General features: G+C 39.2%; 1 protein-coding gene across 2 annotated transcripts in view; it reads right to left on the reverse strand.

The window, feature by feature from the left end:
- TSPAN5 (tetraspanin 5) overlaps positions 1-16,483 on the reverse strand; it is a 173,358-nt gene extending 156,875 nt beyond the window's left edge. The window contains exon 1 of one of the 2 annotated variants that reach the window (XM_008571383.1): positions 16,233-16,483. In XM_008571383.1, the coding sequence (XP_008569605.1) occupies positions 16,233-16,313 (81 nt within the window). In that variant the 5' untranslated portion in view covers positions 16,314-16,483. Of the gene's footprint in view, positions 1-15,439; positions 15,483-16,232 lie in introns of those variants that run through there. The other variant, XM_008571384.1, reaches the window with a different exon arrangement.

Here is a 16,483-nt window from a genome sequence, read left to right on the forward strand (position 1 = left end):
AGAGTTTATTTTCTGATCTATCTAAGAACCAAATTATAATAATAGGTTCCCCCCGTCCCCTCCCCCGCTGCTTATGTCTTAAATATTAAAACTGATCTCTGGTTTTTATTTTTAACTTAAAAAAAGTTTCATTTAGTTTGCATATTTAGAGTATACTGTGATAAGGAAATTTTAATCTCTTATCACAAACGAAAATGTTTAGAGGTCATATAGTCATTTAGGTAGCTTCTCTTTTTTTCTCCAAATAGAGCACATAGCCGCTCAAAAATATATATAGATAGATAGATAGATAGATAGATAGATCAGTATTTAATATGCAAAGATATATGTTGGTTATATTTTAAATCCCAGGATATATCAATATTTAAATGTGATACATACCAATATTTAAATGTGATACATATATAGGTATTGCACAAAATATAAAAGATATTCCATTGCTTATGTTTAGTGACCCCTAAATCCCTTCATTTCAAAATATTGATTCTGTATCTTAAAAAATAAGACACTATTTTCAAATTTTTATGCAATTGTTCCAAATCCTTACTGGATAACAACTTTAAAACTCTCATAACATACACTGAGAATACTAGGGATTATTAAATCTTGCAGGCTCAGGGAAAAAAATGAAAATGCCACATATAGTTATATCATCTAGACATCCCCTCATTCAATTTATTCTTTCAAAAACAAATAGACAAAGCCAAAAGAACTAGTACCAAAGAAACACTGTTTTCCCTAGGATTCCAGTTATGAGATTAAAAAAAAAAAGTACCGAGTAGTGCTGCTCACCTGAGTTGCCACGTGGGCAGTTGTTGCCCGTCCTTGAATAAGTAGGGCACCAACAGCAAAGCAAGTGCTCGGGAAGTTCCCAGCTACATTTTTCTGTCTCCATAGGGTCATGCTGAAAAACATTTAAAACTAAGCGTGGTTCCTCGAGTTTTTATTTTCCAGTTATTTAACACTATAACTCCTTGCTTTAAAAGTACAGGGTTTTTCAAATGCCTAAAGGAGATTTATTGATTTTATTTTATTTTTTTCTGGTTGTGTGAAATTGATGTTTATTCACAAGGTATTTGCTCTGTATGTTCGAATCTCTTATTCTAAATGTTATCCTGAGGGGAAAATGCCAGCAAAGTCAAAATAAATGCTTAAAAGCTAGTAATGTAACAGCACATTTTTCCTATAAAAAGTTAAATAACTGGGGTTTGCTAAATTCAAATCCTCAGAGATGACTACAACTGAAACTCCAAAATGTGTCGTTTTTTCATTATGTGGTGTGTGTGTGCTGTTCGCAGAGCATTTGACTAAGAGTTTCCACTTTTAGTATAGTTGAACCAAAAGAAAGTATTATTAGAATTGTAGTGAGTTTCTTTTCCTTAAAAAAAAAGCAATATTAATGTTACTATATTCTTTTTACAACAGAAAAACTTAAAGTAAGTGCCCTATTATAAAAATGCATCAAATCAATGGACTCATTCCAAAGTTGAACACAAGCAATAGTAACTTAAGGGAGAAGGGAGAGGAGAGGATGAGGTCCACTGAGATATTTTTCCTAAGTATTTAAGCTTGACTTCCTGTTAGCCTGAGATACAATTTTCCAAAGCATTTTTCTCTTTACATCTTAGATGTAACTACTGACTGGTACTGGGGTTTGCAACTTTTCAGAAATGGGGTATGTCCCTCTTCCCCTGCCTGTCCACATAGGAAACAGAACATGGAGTAAGCCAACATTTAAATGCATCCCCCAAACCATTGTACTTCTCTAAAGATTAATCCATCTCACTGATAAGGTTCAGCTTATAAATGCATGCCTTCCTACGAACTCACGAAATCAGCCAGTGGCGGTCAGGAGGACAAGGGAGTGATCTGGTTGGTGTTCTCCCAACAGGGAGTCACAACTCATCGGTGGATCATGAGATAGATGAATGAATCCAAACCAGAAGTTTTGGGAGTGTTTCTGATAAAGATTACTTTAACTATGCTCCCATAAAGTTCTATCATGCTACACGCATCATTCTTTTTTACCAATGAATCTATAGTAAAAATTNAGAGTTTATTTTCTGATCTATCTAAGAACCAAATTATAATAATAGGTTCCCCCCGTCCCCTCCCCCGCTGCTTATGTCTTAAATATTAAAACTGATCTCTGGTTTTTATTTTTAACTTAAAAAAAGTTTCATTTAGTTTGCATATTTAGAGTATACTGTGATAAGGAAATTTTAATCTCTTATCACAAACGAAAATGTTTAGAGGTCATATAGTCATTTAGGTAGCTTCTCTTTTTTTCTCCAAATAGAGCACATAGCCGCTCAAAAATATATATAGATAGATAGATAGATAGATAGATAGATCAGTATTTAATATGCAAAGATATATGTTGGTTATATTTTAAATCCCAGGATATATCAATATTTAAATGTGATACATACCAATATTTAAATGTGATACATATATAGGTATTGCACAAAATATAAAAGATATTCCATTGCTTATGTTTAGTGACCCCTAAATCCCTTCATTTCAAAATATTGATTCTGTATCTTAAAAAATAAGACACTATTTTCAAATTTTTATGCAATTGTTCCAAATCCTTACTGGATAACAACTTTAAAACTCTCATAACATACACTGAGAATACTAGGGATTATTAAATCTTGCAGGCTCAGGGAAAAAAATGAAAATGCCACATATAGTTATATCATCTAGACATCCCCTCATTCAATTTATTCTTTCAAAAACAAATAGACAAAGCCAAAAGAACTAGTACCAAAGAAACACTGTTTTCCCTAGGATTCCAGTTATGAGATTAAAAAAAAAAAGTACCGAGTAGTGCTGCTCACCTGAGTTGCCACGTGGGCAGTTGTTGCCCGTCCTTGAATAAGTAGGGCACCAACAGCAAAGCAAGTGCTCGGGAAGTTCCCAGCTACATTTTTCTGTCTCCATAGGGTCATGCTGAAAAACATTTAAAACTAAGCGTGGTTCCTCGAGTTTTTATTTTCCAGTTATTTAACACTATAACTCCTTGCTTTAAAAGTACAGGGTTTTTCAAATGCCTAAAGGAGATTTATTGATTTTATTTTATTTTTTTCTGGTTGTGTGAAATTGATGTTTATTCACAAGGTATTTGCTCTGTATGTTCGAATCTCTTATTCTAAATGTTATCCTGAGGGGAAAATGCCAGCAAAGTCAAAATAAATGCTTAAAAGCTAGTAATGTAACAGCACATTTTTCCTATAAAAAGTTAAATAACTGGGGTTTGCTAAATTCAAATCCTCAGAGATGACTACAACTGAAACTCCAAAATGTGTCGTTTTTTCATTATGTGGTGTGTGTGTGCTGTTCGCAGAGCATTTGACTAAGAGTTTCCACTTTTAGTATAGTTGAACCAAAAGAAAGTATTAGAATTGTAGTGAGTTTCTTTTCCTTAAAAAAAAAAAGCAATATTAATGTTACTATATTCTTTTTACAACAGAAAAACATAAAGTAAGTGCCCCATTATAAAAATGCATCAAATCAATGGACTCATTCCAAAGTTGAACATAAGCAATAGTAACTTAAGGGAGAAGGGAGAGGAGAGGATGAGGTCCACTGAGATATTTTTCCTAAGTATTTAAGGTTGACTTCCTGTTAGCCTGAGATACAATTTTCCAAAGCATTTTTCTCTTTGCACCTTAGATGTAACTACTGACTGGTACTGGGGTTTGCAACTTTTCAGAAATGGGGTATGTCCCTCTTCCCCTGCCTGTCCACATAGGAAACAGAACATGGAGTAAGCCAACATTTAAATGCATCCCCCAAACCATTGTACTTCTCTAAAGATTAATCCATCTCACTAATAAGGTTCAGCTTATAAATGCATGCCTTCCTACGAACTCACGAAATCAGCCAGTGGTGGTCAAGAGGAGAAGGGAGTGATCGGGTTGGTGTTCTCCCAACAGGGAGTCACAACTCATCGGTGGATCATGAGATAGATGAATGAATCCAAACCAGAAGTTTTGGGGGTGTTTCTGATAAAGATTACTTTAACTATGCTCCCATAAAGTTCTATCATGCTACACGCATCATTCTTTTTTACCAATGAATCTATAGTAAAAATTCTACTTAACCCTCCCCCTACATGCCTCCTCTCCCCCCTTCAAGATCTGGGGGTTTCAGAACGCCTCCTCATTGGGAATGAGCGAGAAGGCTCTTTGTACCTACTAATTTAGTGTGCCCTGGCCTTTTCTCCCAGAGCCGAGCCCAGTTAGAGGGAAGATTAAGCTTAGAAATATGACAGCCTGTGTCATCCAAGTCAGTAATAGTTCTGGAGGCAAAAGAACACAAGCTCTTGGTGCATTCCATTTACACCCCAAAGGAGAAGTCAGTCAGTCACTCATTCACCAAGACGGGTGACCCATTTAGCCAATGATCCAGGTGGTTCAGGCCAAAATCCTAGCTTTGCATCAGTTGGGAGAACATACAATGGGAAAACCTGAGTTATCTGTATCCCTGACTTGATTTTCACCTTCATAACCTAAAGGATTTGTCTGAAATACATAGAATAAAACAATGACCAAAACATGCCGGATTTATGATACCATAAAAAGCTAAAAATATATAGTTACAACCATCTAGAGAGTTCCAGAATATCCAGATTTAGTGTATGTTAAAAAAAAGTGTTTCTCTCCCCTTGCCCCAAGTGTTAGACCAGAGCTAAACATCAGAAACTCAACTTCCCAGTACAAAATACTAAGATGGGACAGTTTGGTTTTGCAAAGAAAATAAAGAGTGAATCTAACTGGGTAAAGAAAAAATGGGAAAATTCAATAGATGTAAATTCACGGTCTGATATCTATGTCAAGAATTACATTCATTACGATGAAAAAGATACTGAACATCTGTTAGATCTTTTTTTCCTTTAGTTATTTTACAAATGCACTTATGTAGACAGAGCATTACAGAGAACAAAATATATATGTTACAATGTAAGATTATTTTAATGGTTCTGAAGGAAGTTAAGGAAAAATAACCAAAAGAAATTATGGGTGTTGAGGAAAACAGAGTAATTATTGCTAATATCTATTGAGTATTCCAAGTAGTTTACACATATTAACTCCTCTAGTCCTCATAATTCCAAGATAGATATTAGGTCTTAGTACTGCTATTATAATATTAGTTAATAACACTACCAAACATGCTATTTTACAGATGAAGAGGAGACTTAACCACAGGGTGGATAAGTAACCTGTCTAAGGTCACAGGCCTGGGAATGGAGCTGGGTAAATATTCAGACCTATTCCAAGTCCAGACTCCTTAACAGCAGACTCTTCTGCCTGCCTACCACCAGAGCATTAAAATGCCCAAGTCAGAACAAACCTTTCATCTCTCTCTAGAACTCAACCATATAAAGAATTCTTCAAAAAGGTCAATGATGTGTGGAGCCTTCCTCAGTTAAAAGACTGGGCCATAGAGGGTTGCAATCCCGTTGCTGGTCCCCGGTCCGGTGCGGGGGCAACACTGAGGGTTGCGATCTGTTGCCGGACACGGAAAAAGACAAAAGACAAAAAAAAAAAAAAGACTGGGCCATATTGATACAACTATACCTCAAAATAGGAGAACGACTTTGGGCATTATGTGCATCATCAGTGATTAGACTTACTTACTTGGCAGAATTAAGTTTTAAGACTGCTTGGGGGGAAATATTAACAGTTGGGGGAAATTTTTGTTGGAAGCAAAACATTATACTTTGAGAAATGCTTAAGTCAAGTATTCCTCTTTTATTAGGACTATTTAATTGAGTACAAAGCATTAAAATAGCTGGCCTGAATATTTATTAGAGCACCATCTGTTCCCTCCAGATTTTTAGAAATGTGAGCCTTAGTGCCAAGTATAATTTAGAAAAAAATTTCAAAAAGTAAAAAGAGCCCTAGTCTTGTAATACTTATCTAAATAGTAAACAATAGCTGGAAGAGGTATAGAACATCGCTATGCCTTTTCAATGAGGGGAGCCAAAACGTTTTGCCATCCACTTCCAAACACTATTTTGTTATTGAGTGTGGTGATTATATTACTTAAAAATTACTTGCAATTCATAGTTAACAATCCTTTATATACATATGGATAATGTCACAGTGCTAACTATAGGGTTCGTAAGCCATTCTGGTTTTTTTCGTTTGTCTGTTTTCATTTTGTTTTAGGAGAGGTGCTAGCCTCAGTAAAACAACTCAGAGAAATGATTGAGATTTTTATTCGAAATTTTATTTCTTTCAAAAGATTTCCACTTTAGGAAATCTTAATTAAGTACCTAATTTAAAAAAAAAAAGGAGGTGGGGAAAGAAAGGAAGGAAAAGGAAAGTAAGAAAGAAATCAAGAAAATATGGGCAAGCCTCATTATGCATACTTCGAATATTCTACATTGACACTTTTCTTTCTAAAGAAAACTGACAAATATGTTTGGGTCTTCTGTATTTGTATTACTGTCAATTGTCTTTGTGACAGTGCTGCAAATTGGATATGGGAAAAGAAATGTCCCTTCTGCATTACAGCAGAGTCAATTCAATGAAACTACCATACAGACCTAGATATACTGTACAAAGCAACTCCCCTCTCCTGTACACATAGCACAGGCAGGGCTGGAGGCCAAGGAGGAAGACCAGGAAAATAGAGGCTGAAAGGAAAAGCAACAGTGGACAGGGAGGTTGATTTTTTGAAGAGAAGGATGATTTGCTGTTGCTAAGTCCAGTGCCTGTAGTTAGATCCAGTCGACTACACTGACGTGCAGAGAAGTCCAGGTCAACTGGGCAAAGGAACAAAAAGTCTAGTTTTTCATTGCTCCTGTTGAATAAGTAATTCTACCCCTATATGGTGCTAATTTTTAGCATACTAATTGCAGCACAAGAGGTTCTCTGTAAAGAGACTTCCTCATTTTGTTTTTAGGGCTTTCAAGTTTAAAAATAAACTGGCATTTTTGGATTAATAAAAAATTCCATGTGAGATAAAATAGACCAAATTTTTTTTTTCTTGTAAGCAAAGAACAAGTAGCTTCATGTGCTGGTGAAATCAGTCCCCCTTTGGTCACTGCTCTACACCACACACGTCCCCTCCAGAGAACAATGGGAAGGGGAAGCCACATCTTCCCAAGAAAAATATGCCAGAGCCTCTCAGCCTCATCTGGGCATCACAATCACCCAGCAGGACATTATTTTTTTAAAACACTAATTCTACTAATTCCATCCTGGACAGACCTAATGAATCAGATCTCCCAGTGGGAAGACTAAAATGTCCTAACCTACTACATCTATACGGGTTGCTGCTACCTTTACAAAGGGTTGAAATATCAATTAATGCTAGAGAAGTCACCCCTAGTTAGTTAGAGGGACTTCCAATGCATGAAGAGATTCAAGAAATAAAAATTCATACAGGGGTGACTTTTTAAAAAAACATATATTGGCCATCGATTCAAAAACATCTAAAGACTAGAATCGTGTGTTTTTGTTTTTTGGGGGATGTGTGTGTTTAATTTAAGCAGTAGGCCCCTTTTTTTCAAGCAAAATCCTTCATGGTATCTCAAAATATCAAAGCTAATGGCCACCTTCTTTGGAGCAAAGACAGGTCAGAACCGCACCCCCACCCCCCACTCCCACCTCAAGGAAGCCCCTAGGGTTGCTGGTAGCAGTTTGAAAACCACTGGACCAGAATAAAACTTTTTTTTTTTCTGGCAGCTGGCCAGTAAGAAGATCCAAACCCTTGACTTTGATGTCAAAACATCGTGCTGTAACCAACTGAGCAACCATCCAGTCCAGAATAAAACATTTAAATGGGGAGAAATATACAACACTAAATCTAAATTTAAATAATTAAGTGGAGGATTAGGGCTTCTGATTAGCAGTTAGACTTGGGGGATGAGTTTAACTTGAAAAAGAGGTGAAGGTTTTATTTTCAGCAGAATTTCAATGCAAACCAACAATGTTCCCTGGCTGCCAGGAAAAGCATGTGTAGTTTAGCCTGGATTAATACCTACTATTTGTCTTTAGAGATTTACTTTTTACAAAGAACTTTCACATGCATGATCTCCCTTTATATTGGCTGAAGAACTTTCACATGTATGATCTCCCTTTATACTGGCTAACAACTCTGCAGAAAACTATTTTCCTGGTTTTTTAGATGAGAAACTGAGGAACTAACCTGTGGGAGTAACTTACTCCAAGTTGAATCCGGGCAGCAGCATAGGCTCTGCCTCCAGGACCAGCACTGCGGGGAGATTGAAGGGAGAGGTCAAAGGTAACAGCCCACTGCTCTCTGGATGGTTGGAACAGTCTGTGAAAACTGTGTTCCACTCCGGTTGCTACATTAGTGGAGGTGTGTCCAAATGGGACCACAGGCAGAGAGCACCATGACCAGGACAAAGAATAAACTGGAAATAATATATGGAGAGCACATGGAGGAATGAGGAGCTTTTAAAGATGGAAAACAGAAGACTTAGGAATGACATAATGACTATTTTTAATAAAGGACTATGGGGAAGTCTCATTTTGTATGACTCAAGAGTAATCTAGGGCCTTCCTCTTCTCCTTCCAGAAAAATTCAAAGCCATTAAGTGGATCCAAGCAGGTAGGCCTCTGTGCAGGGACAGATAGGTGGAATCCCAGAGCAGAGTATCAGAGTGAGAAAGGTGTCCACATGGGAGCATGCGGGGTGTGGCTCAGGATGCTAGAGCAACAGCAGGTAAGGAAGGCAATCACGTGAGGAGGGATGGTGGCAGCAGCAGAAGACTATTTACACATGGGAGATTTATCAAATAAGTAAATTGTTAAGAATAATGGAGCCAGGATCTCATTGTTGAAGATGGCAATTATAAATATATAAAAAGGGGAAAAACTAGAATAAACCTTGTGGTATCAGAAGGGAATCTGAGGTATCACTGTGAACTCATAATTTTTAAAACATATAGACAGATATAGAAATGAATACAGATGTAAATGTGTATATGTATGTATACACATACAGTACACATATTCCATAGTTCTGTCTACTGAGAGGGCCTAGGAGTAGTGACACCCTAATAGCGATGAGCACGCTAAGCACCCAGATCCTGGCTTCTAAATACCATTCTCCACTCAAAGGAACGAAGGTGCCTTGGAGAAAGGCTGATGCAAAAGATGACAGTGGTAAATTACAAGATGAGTTTAGAACATCCTGTTCTGCCAGAAAGCGAGCGAGTGCTCAAAGACCAATGGGAATTAAAAGGGCACAGGAGCCCCATGAGAGGCCTGACACTGGCCAAACCTGGGGCCAGTTTAAACATCAAAGTAGGTAATGAGAGTAACAGATTAAAACACACTGAAAAAAGGGAGACCATAGTTCTCACTGATGTAAATAAATTAAAACACTGAAATTTTTATGAGGAATGGGCTATGTACATAGTTTCGAAGTCACTTGGTACAAAATATTTCTAAATTACAAAAGGGGAAAGAGCACTACATGGTAGGGAAGCTTAGCAGACAACACCTTAATCAAGTGACCATCATCTGTAATGGGACAAACAGAAATCAGTACCACCTGACAGGATGAGAAGAACACAGTGTCATTCTGTACCATTCCTGCCAAACATGCAGAGCCTGAATCTAGATGTGAGGAAACGGCAGGCAAACCGTAATGGAGAGACATTCTACAAAATAACCAGCTTATAACCTTCAAAACTGTCAAGATTATGACAGCGAAGGACTGAAAGAGACTAAAAAGATATAACTAAATACAATGTGTGGTTCTCACCTGGATTCCTTTGCTTGAAAGAACATTATTGGAGCAATTAGGAGACTCAAATGAAGTCTAGGGATTAGAAGTGGTAATGTATTGCCTGGCCGTGACAGTTGTGCTGTGGTCATCTAGGAGAAAATCCTAGTTTACAAGATACACTAAAATGCTTGTGTGATAGCCATCATGCTGGCAACATTTTCTCAAACGATTCAGGATAAAAACATTCTTTGTACCACTTGCAATTTTTCTATAGGTTTGAGATTATGTAAAAACAAAAGTTAAAATCAACAACAGTAAATTAGGAAGATGGAAGTTATAGAGAGATAGATTACTTTTAGTTTGAGGATAGATGAAACTCTCTACCAATTAAAGTGATCCCAAAACAGATCCATCTTTAGAAGGGTTGGCAGGGTGTCACACAGGAAAATGCTTCACTGACTAGGAGGTTAGAGATGATTCCTACGAACTTGCTGATAATCATATAATACATTCATTCAACAAACATTTATTAAACACCTACTGTGTTTCAGACAATGTGCAAGAAACTGGATTTAGGAAAATGACTGAGGCCCTTATAATCCAATGAAGTCTGATGACTCAGAAGTCTGAGGTTAGGAATTTTAAGTCATCAGTGTTACATGCAAAAAGAAACACGTGACTCAAGAATGTTGTCTTTAATACTCTAATTTTATTTATGAATTTTCAATAGACTACATGTTTATTATTCTATCATATTCTTTAAGAACATTTTCATCCTAACTTTTTTGTGCTTGTGGGTGGTGTTAATTGTGGAATATGCAAAAACTTTATCACTTTTCAGTTATGAACAGATGTAAATGACTTAACTGATGTTTTATTTTAGAATAACAAACATCTTCTAAATAAGTTTCAAATCAAAAAGCCAGGAATATAGTTATAGAAGAGACTTAACACTCCAAAAGTGAACCCTGACATGCTCTTCAACACCTCAAAAGTCATTCCACATCTCTGTACTCCAATTTCTCCATCTGTCACCAAGACATCATAATATGCTTGTAGGATGCTTTGAGATACTTAGAAGAAAGACATCATAACTGTAAAGTTCTGTTAAAAATGCAGGTTGTTTTCACCTTTTGTCAGGGACTATCTATTACTAAATGGACATTAAGACAGTGTGACCCATCTAAATAAGCTCATCTTGGCAATTTTGTGCTGGGTAGAAAATTATCTCGTTCTCTAACTTTTCCCTTTGACTTCATTTCAATCTTCCAAGTATCAAGCAAGCAAGAATGCTTCTGCACAGAGTGAGTGGCCAGGCCAAACAAGTCAGTATTCAATTACTTTCCCCAGTGAGCTCTGTATAACTTTCTCACACTTTTCCCATACAACACTTTGATAACCATATTTAGCTTTCTTCCTACCATCTCCCTGTAATTCAAAAGGCAATTTAGACTCCCATATGGTTGCCATCGAAGTTAACAGATGTCTAGCAAATTAAAACAAAAATTATGACTTATAAACTGCTGACGTATCATCACTCCAGAACATCTTGCGATTTATAATGAATCATGAGATAAGGCTTCCTACTTCATGCCCCCCTCGAGGTTCCCTAAATCTCCCTCCTCTCTGAATTTAAACCCTATGGAAGCAAATTAGATGCAACATTCTGCCATCAAACCTGAATAAGCCTCCACTTAGAGACACAATGTACTATCTGAAAGCATACCAAAAGAGAAATTTGGCCTCAAGTATCCAAGCCTGTTCTAATCCTTGTACAGCAAAGAGAACAGAAAAATTACTTGATTCTCCCAAAGTCATTCAAGGCTCCATTGATCCATGGGTTTTTTCTCTAATAAGTCACAATAAAATCTATTGAATCCATTCACCTCATCTTCTTGGCAGATCTTAAGGGTATTATCATTACCTGGTAGTAATGATGCCAAAGTACCATACTAAGGCATTCCAGAAGTTCTTTAGCCTGGGATGGAACTGTATGAAATCTGGAGACAATAACAATAATGATACTCACCATTTGTTAAATATCGAGACATTGTGCTGGGTAATACATTATCTCACTGAATCCTTGAAATTATAACTCCATTAGATAATGTTATCTTTCTTTTATAAACATGAAATTAAGGCTCAGTGCAGCAGATTGTATTTTCCAAAGACGGCCACAACCAACATGACCTTCTGCAATGTGACCTTGATACTTCCCCATTAAAAGGTGGCATCTGTTTCTGCACCCCCTTAAAACTGAACAAGCCTCATGAGTGCTTTAACCAATAGAATAGATGCAAGTGACACTGTGCCAGTTCCAGGTATAGCCTTAACTGGCAGGAAGCTTCTTTTTCCAGTCTCAGAGAAGGAAGAAGCCATGTGTAGGTGCTTCAGCAGACAACTTTGGCTGCGCTCTCAGTGAGCATCAACTACCAGTTATGTGAATGTACCATCTTGGGCATCCCGCCTCAATGAACCTTCAGATAACTCCAGCCCCAGACACATCTCACTGCAACTGCATGATAAGACCCCAAGTGAGAATCGCCCAGATGAGCCTGGCCATATCACAGAACTGTGAGCTATATAAAGTTTTGTCTTAAACCACTAAGTTTTGGGGTTGTGATGTAGCAATAAATACCCAGAATATTGAGATCAACGTACTTGCCTAGAAACAGTTAAGTATTGGTGCCAGAATCCAAAAAGGTCCAGAGCAAAACATCTATCAATGGTGGGTGGCAGGATGTGGGGGTTCAGTACACAAAAAGAATGACTTTAAAACAAAACCCTCTTTCTCTTCCTTCCTCACCCCAAAGCTGTCTCAGGGTTTTCTGAGAAATATCCTAGTATGGTGACACCTTCAATAAAATAAATTCCCTTCTGTCTTGAGTTGTTCCAATAAATAACAGGGAAAAACACGTTTTTCCCTATCACCCTGTGATAACTAATGAGAAAGGAATCTGTACAAGATGTTGACTTTGTTACTCAGAATATCACTACAACTGTTATATAAAAGGGTTCAGATTTTACACATGAAACTGTAATTCTAATAATAAAAATATATCTAATGACTCATAGGACTGCATTTGAGATTCACAGTGGGGACAGGGAAGCATGCATACTATAACAATAACTGAATAAGCCAAGAAGAAATTAGTGAAAGATGTTTTTTTAAATGAAAGTATCTCTGAGGAAGAAATGAAAGTAATAAAACTGATCTTCAGACAACTCTCAGTAAGACAAAATATCTATAACTTAATCAGTACCCCAGTATATGCTATTTCTATTATATATTAGTGCCTATGTCTTGTATTTTTCATCCGCAGCATAGTGGAACTCCATAGATTCATTCTAGTGCCAGAACTAGAAAGACCCTTACAATTCATCAAACTCCTTTTTTTTTTTTTTTTGGTCCTTTTTGAGACCGGCCGCACCGCACTCAGCCAGTGAGCGCTGTGAGCGCACCGGTCATCCCTATATAGGATCCAAACCCGCGGCGAGAGTGAGCCACGGGCTCGGCCCCATCAAACTCCTTTTTTTTTTTTTTTGGTCCTTTTTGAGCCCGGCCGCACCGCACTCAGCCAGTGAGCGCTGTGAGCGCACCGGTCATCCCTATATAGGATCCAAACCCGCGGCGAGAGTGAGCCACGGGCTCGGCCCCATCAAACTCCTTTTTTTTTTTTTTTGGTCCTTTTTGAGCCCGGCCGCACCGCACTCAGCCAGTGAGCGCTGTGAGCGCACCGGTCATCCCTATATAGGATCCAAACCCGCGGCGAGAGTGAGCCACGGGCTCGGCCCCATCAAACTCCTTTTTAACAGCTGAAAAACTCAGGCACAGGCAGTTGACTAACAAAGAGTCAAACTGCTGATAAGTAAAAGAACCAAATTTTGTGTTGGTGCTATTATATGTTCAATTTTATCTTAGCAGAACTATACCTCCATATATCTTCAATGCATTTCAAGTTTATTCTAGCACTTCAGTATGAAAATAAAAGATTAGCACACCATGCTCTCTGTTAGCAATCTCTTCTTCATAACTGCATATGAGTAGCACCAAGTCTGCTGTTTCTGGCAAGCATAGACAGGTTGGAGGCCCTGTATAGAGCAGAGGTGTGCAACTTTTCAGAAGCAGGCTAAGTTACTGGCCCCACTTGTTCAGTCACTAACATTTTAGTCTGAGTAACTTTAATCAAATAACCTGGTTGCCTTCCTGCTGATTGTCACTAGAGACCACGGTACTGATATGCTGGGACATTTAAATCTGGAGTAATTCTGAAGCAGAGAACAGGATAGGAAAATTAGGAGGTATCAGAGAGAAAGGCTTTGGGCATAGAAAGGAGGGGGAGGGTATACAGAAAGCAGGGAAAGAGACAAGCCCTCATAAGGAAGGCACCTACTTAACAATTCTACCTGGGGCAGTTGATTTAGTTCCACAGCCTAGGTTTGCTTTCAAGCTTCCCATGAAATACCCCTCCTCTTCCCCGTGAAGATCTTCAAAATCAGACAAGACGTGGCTCTATTCTGGAACTCTCCATGCAAGCACACGGCAATTCTTTGAAGTTGTCCACAATTCCAGGGGTTTTGCTGCAACTTAATCCACAGAAAGGGCTAAATTCGCCACTGTGTACTCTACAAAATTATGCCAGACTGTCAGGAAAACAGGCCCAAATCCTTTTATTTCCTTTTTCCGCAATGAAACTGCAGAGAAAGCCCCTGGGTGCTTTTTGTTGACTGGTAGCTTAAATGTACAACTTCTGGAAGTGTTCAAGTAGAATCAAGAGGCCCAAATTCACTACCCCAAGGAGGGCCAGTACCAATTCCATAGTTCCTGCCTTTCAAAATCACGAAGTTTCAAGTTCCAACAAAATCAGAATACCTCCCTCAGAAATAGACTACCCACCACTTTTAAACATTTCCAGAAGGAAGAGAGTGGGGAGCAAGGAAAGAAAATAATTTCTTTTTCTTTTATTTGTAACAGCATTTGATTACAGGTGCGGGGGACTGCTCACAGGAATCACGTAAAATAACTTGCAAAAAATTGCCTGTGAGTGACTGTATATGATATCTATTCACGTGTCCACCTCATTATCTTTATCAATCCTGAAGACAGATGACATGCTGACACAGAAAGTGGTCTCCAATCTCTTCCATTTCGTCTTTCGCAAAACATGCATGACCAATGTAGACACTATTGCAGAAAACAAAAAAAAACCTGATAAAAATGTAGTACAAAAAAAAAAAAATAGGATACAAAGAGCTGTATTGACAACTATTCTCACAGATACATATATTTATAGCAAAGAGCTAAAATTAAAGGAGAATCCAAATAAATACATCCTGTGTTCAGACTGCTGTGGACTATATTATCCATCCTGCAGTTGGATCATTGTTTACCTCACACTGAACAGCAACTTGGAGAACCCCCAGACGGCCACCATCTTTACTTTCCATGGGGAGGGGGTGCCCAGTGAGGAAGAGGATGGGATGAGATGGAGAGGGAAAAAAGCATGCTATCCTAGTCAACGTTTCCCCTTGTCCTAGAGAACTCTTCCTCTGAGTGCTGAACGTTAACGAGATCACGGAATAGAATCAAAACAAAAGAGTAGGCGTCCCAGCCTGATTACAATAGGTGCCCAGCACACTGCCATGCCAAACAGAGCATGGTTTGAATCTTGTGTTCAAGCATTTGCTCTCCCAGTTGCCCAATAAAACATGTCTCGCACACCTTCTCCTTTGCGTTTCTCCAAGGTTTCCCCAAAACGGCCCGCTCTGTGTCACTCCTTAAAAGAGGAGGACGTGAGACACGAACACATTCAAACATATGTTGATGCTGACTCGTTATTGTTCTGACAATGATATAGAGAGAGAAATAAACCCCTCCATCCCACACGCCCACTGGCCGGTCCATTATGCAAAAGGAGCACTTTCCAGCTGAAGGGGAAGAACGTGCAGGAAGCGTTATTTCCGTGCACATTACAGAACCATATACCAGGGCATCTGCATCCTACACAAAGCCCGAGATGGTGCAAGAAAATACACGCCAAGCATGGCACAGACCAGCCGCGGCAACACAGAGCCAAGCCCTCGGCCAATCAGATCCTTGTTAGAAGGTGGACCTCAGGGTCGGCTCTGCCCGATCAGCCTTCCGTACCATGACACCACGCTCTGCCCAACGTCCGTATCCCACCGGGAGCAAACCTAATTCGTGCCTCTTCTCTCAAACTGCCGAGCCCTTTCTTTTATCTGCATCCCTGCTATTTGTCCCTTAACAAGCCTCCCCCAGGCCTGGGTGCCCCCCCTTCCGGCTCGGTTTTTCTTTTTACCTCTTCCCATTCCTAGAAAGGATTAAACGTTATCTCTCCAAAGCTCAAGCTGCAAAGACGGAAGGCAAATGCCTGCCCCCCGCTCCGGCAGGCGCCTGAGGGGCTGCGAAAAGTGAAGGCAGCGAGCAATGAAAGGAAAATCGTCGCCAATCGATCGGTCACAATCGCTGAAACCCCAGGAGCACTCCAACTTACCCAAAAAATGACATTGAAGCCAAATATGAAGTATTTGATGCAACAACTGACTTCAGGACCCTTGTAGTGCTTCCCGGACATCCTCTGGGTTCATGAAGACACTTGCCCCGGCAGCCCGAGTCTGGAGCCCCGGAGCACCGTTGCTCGGAGCAGCGCGGCGGGGAGCGGGGACTCGGGGACGCCGCTGGGGGCCGCGGCGCGGGCGGCCCGGGCTCAGCCGCGCGGGGACCGCCTGGTGGAGAGCGGCTCCC

The sequence above is a fragment of the Galeopterus variegatus genome, unplaced genomic scaffold (assembly GCF_000696425.1).
Source record: "Galeopterus variegatus unplaced genomic scaffold, G_variegatus-3.0.2 Scaffold686, whole genome shotgun sequence".
NCBI lineage: Eukaryota > Metazoa > Chordata > Mammalia > Dermoptera > Cynocephalidae > Galeopterus > Galeopterus variegatus.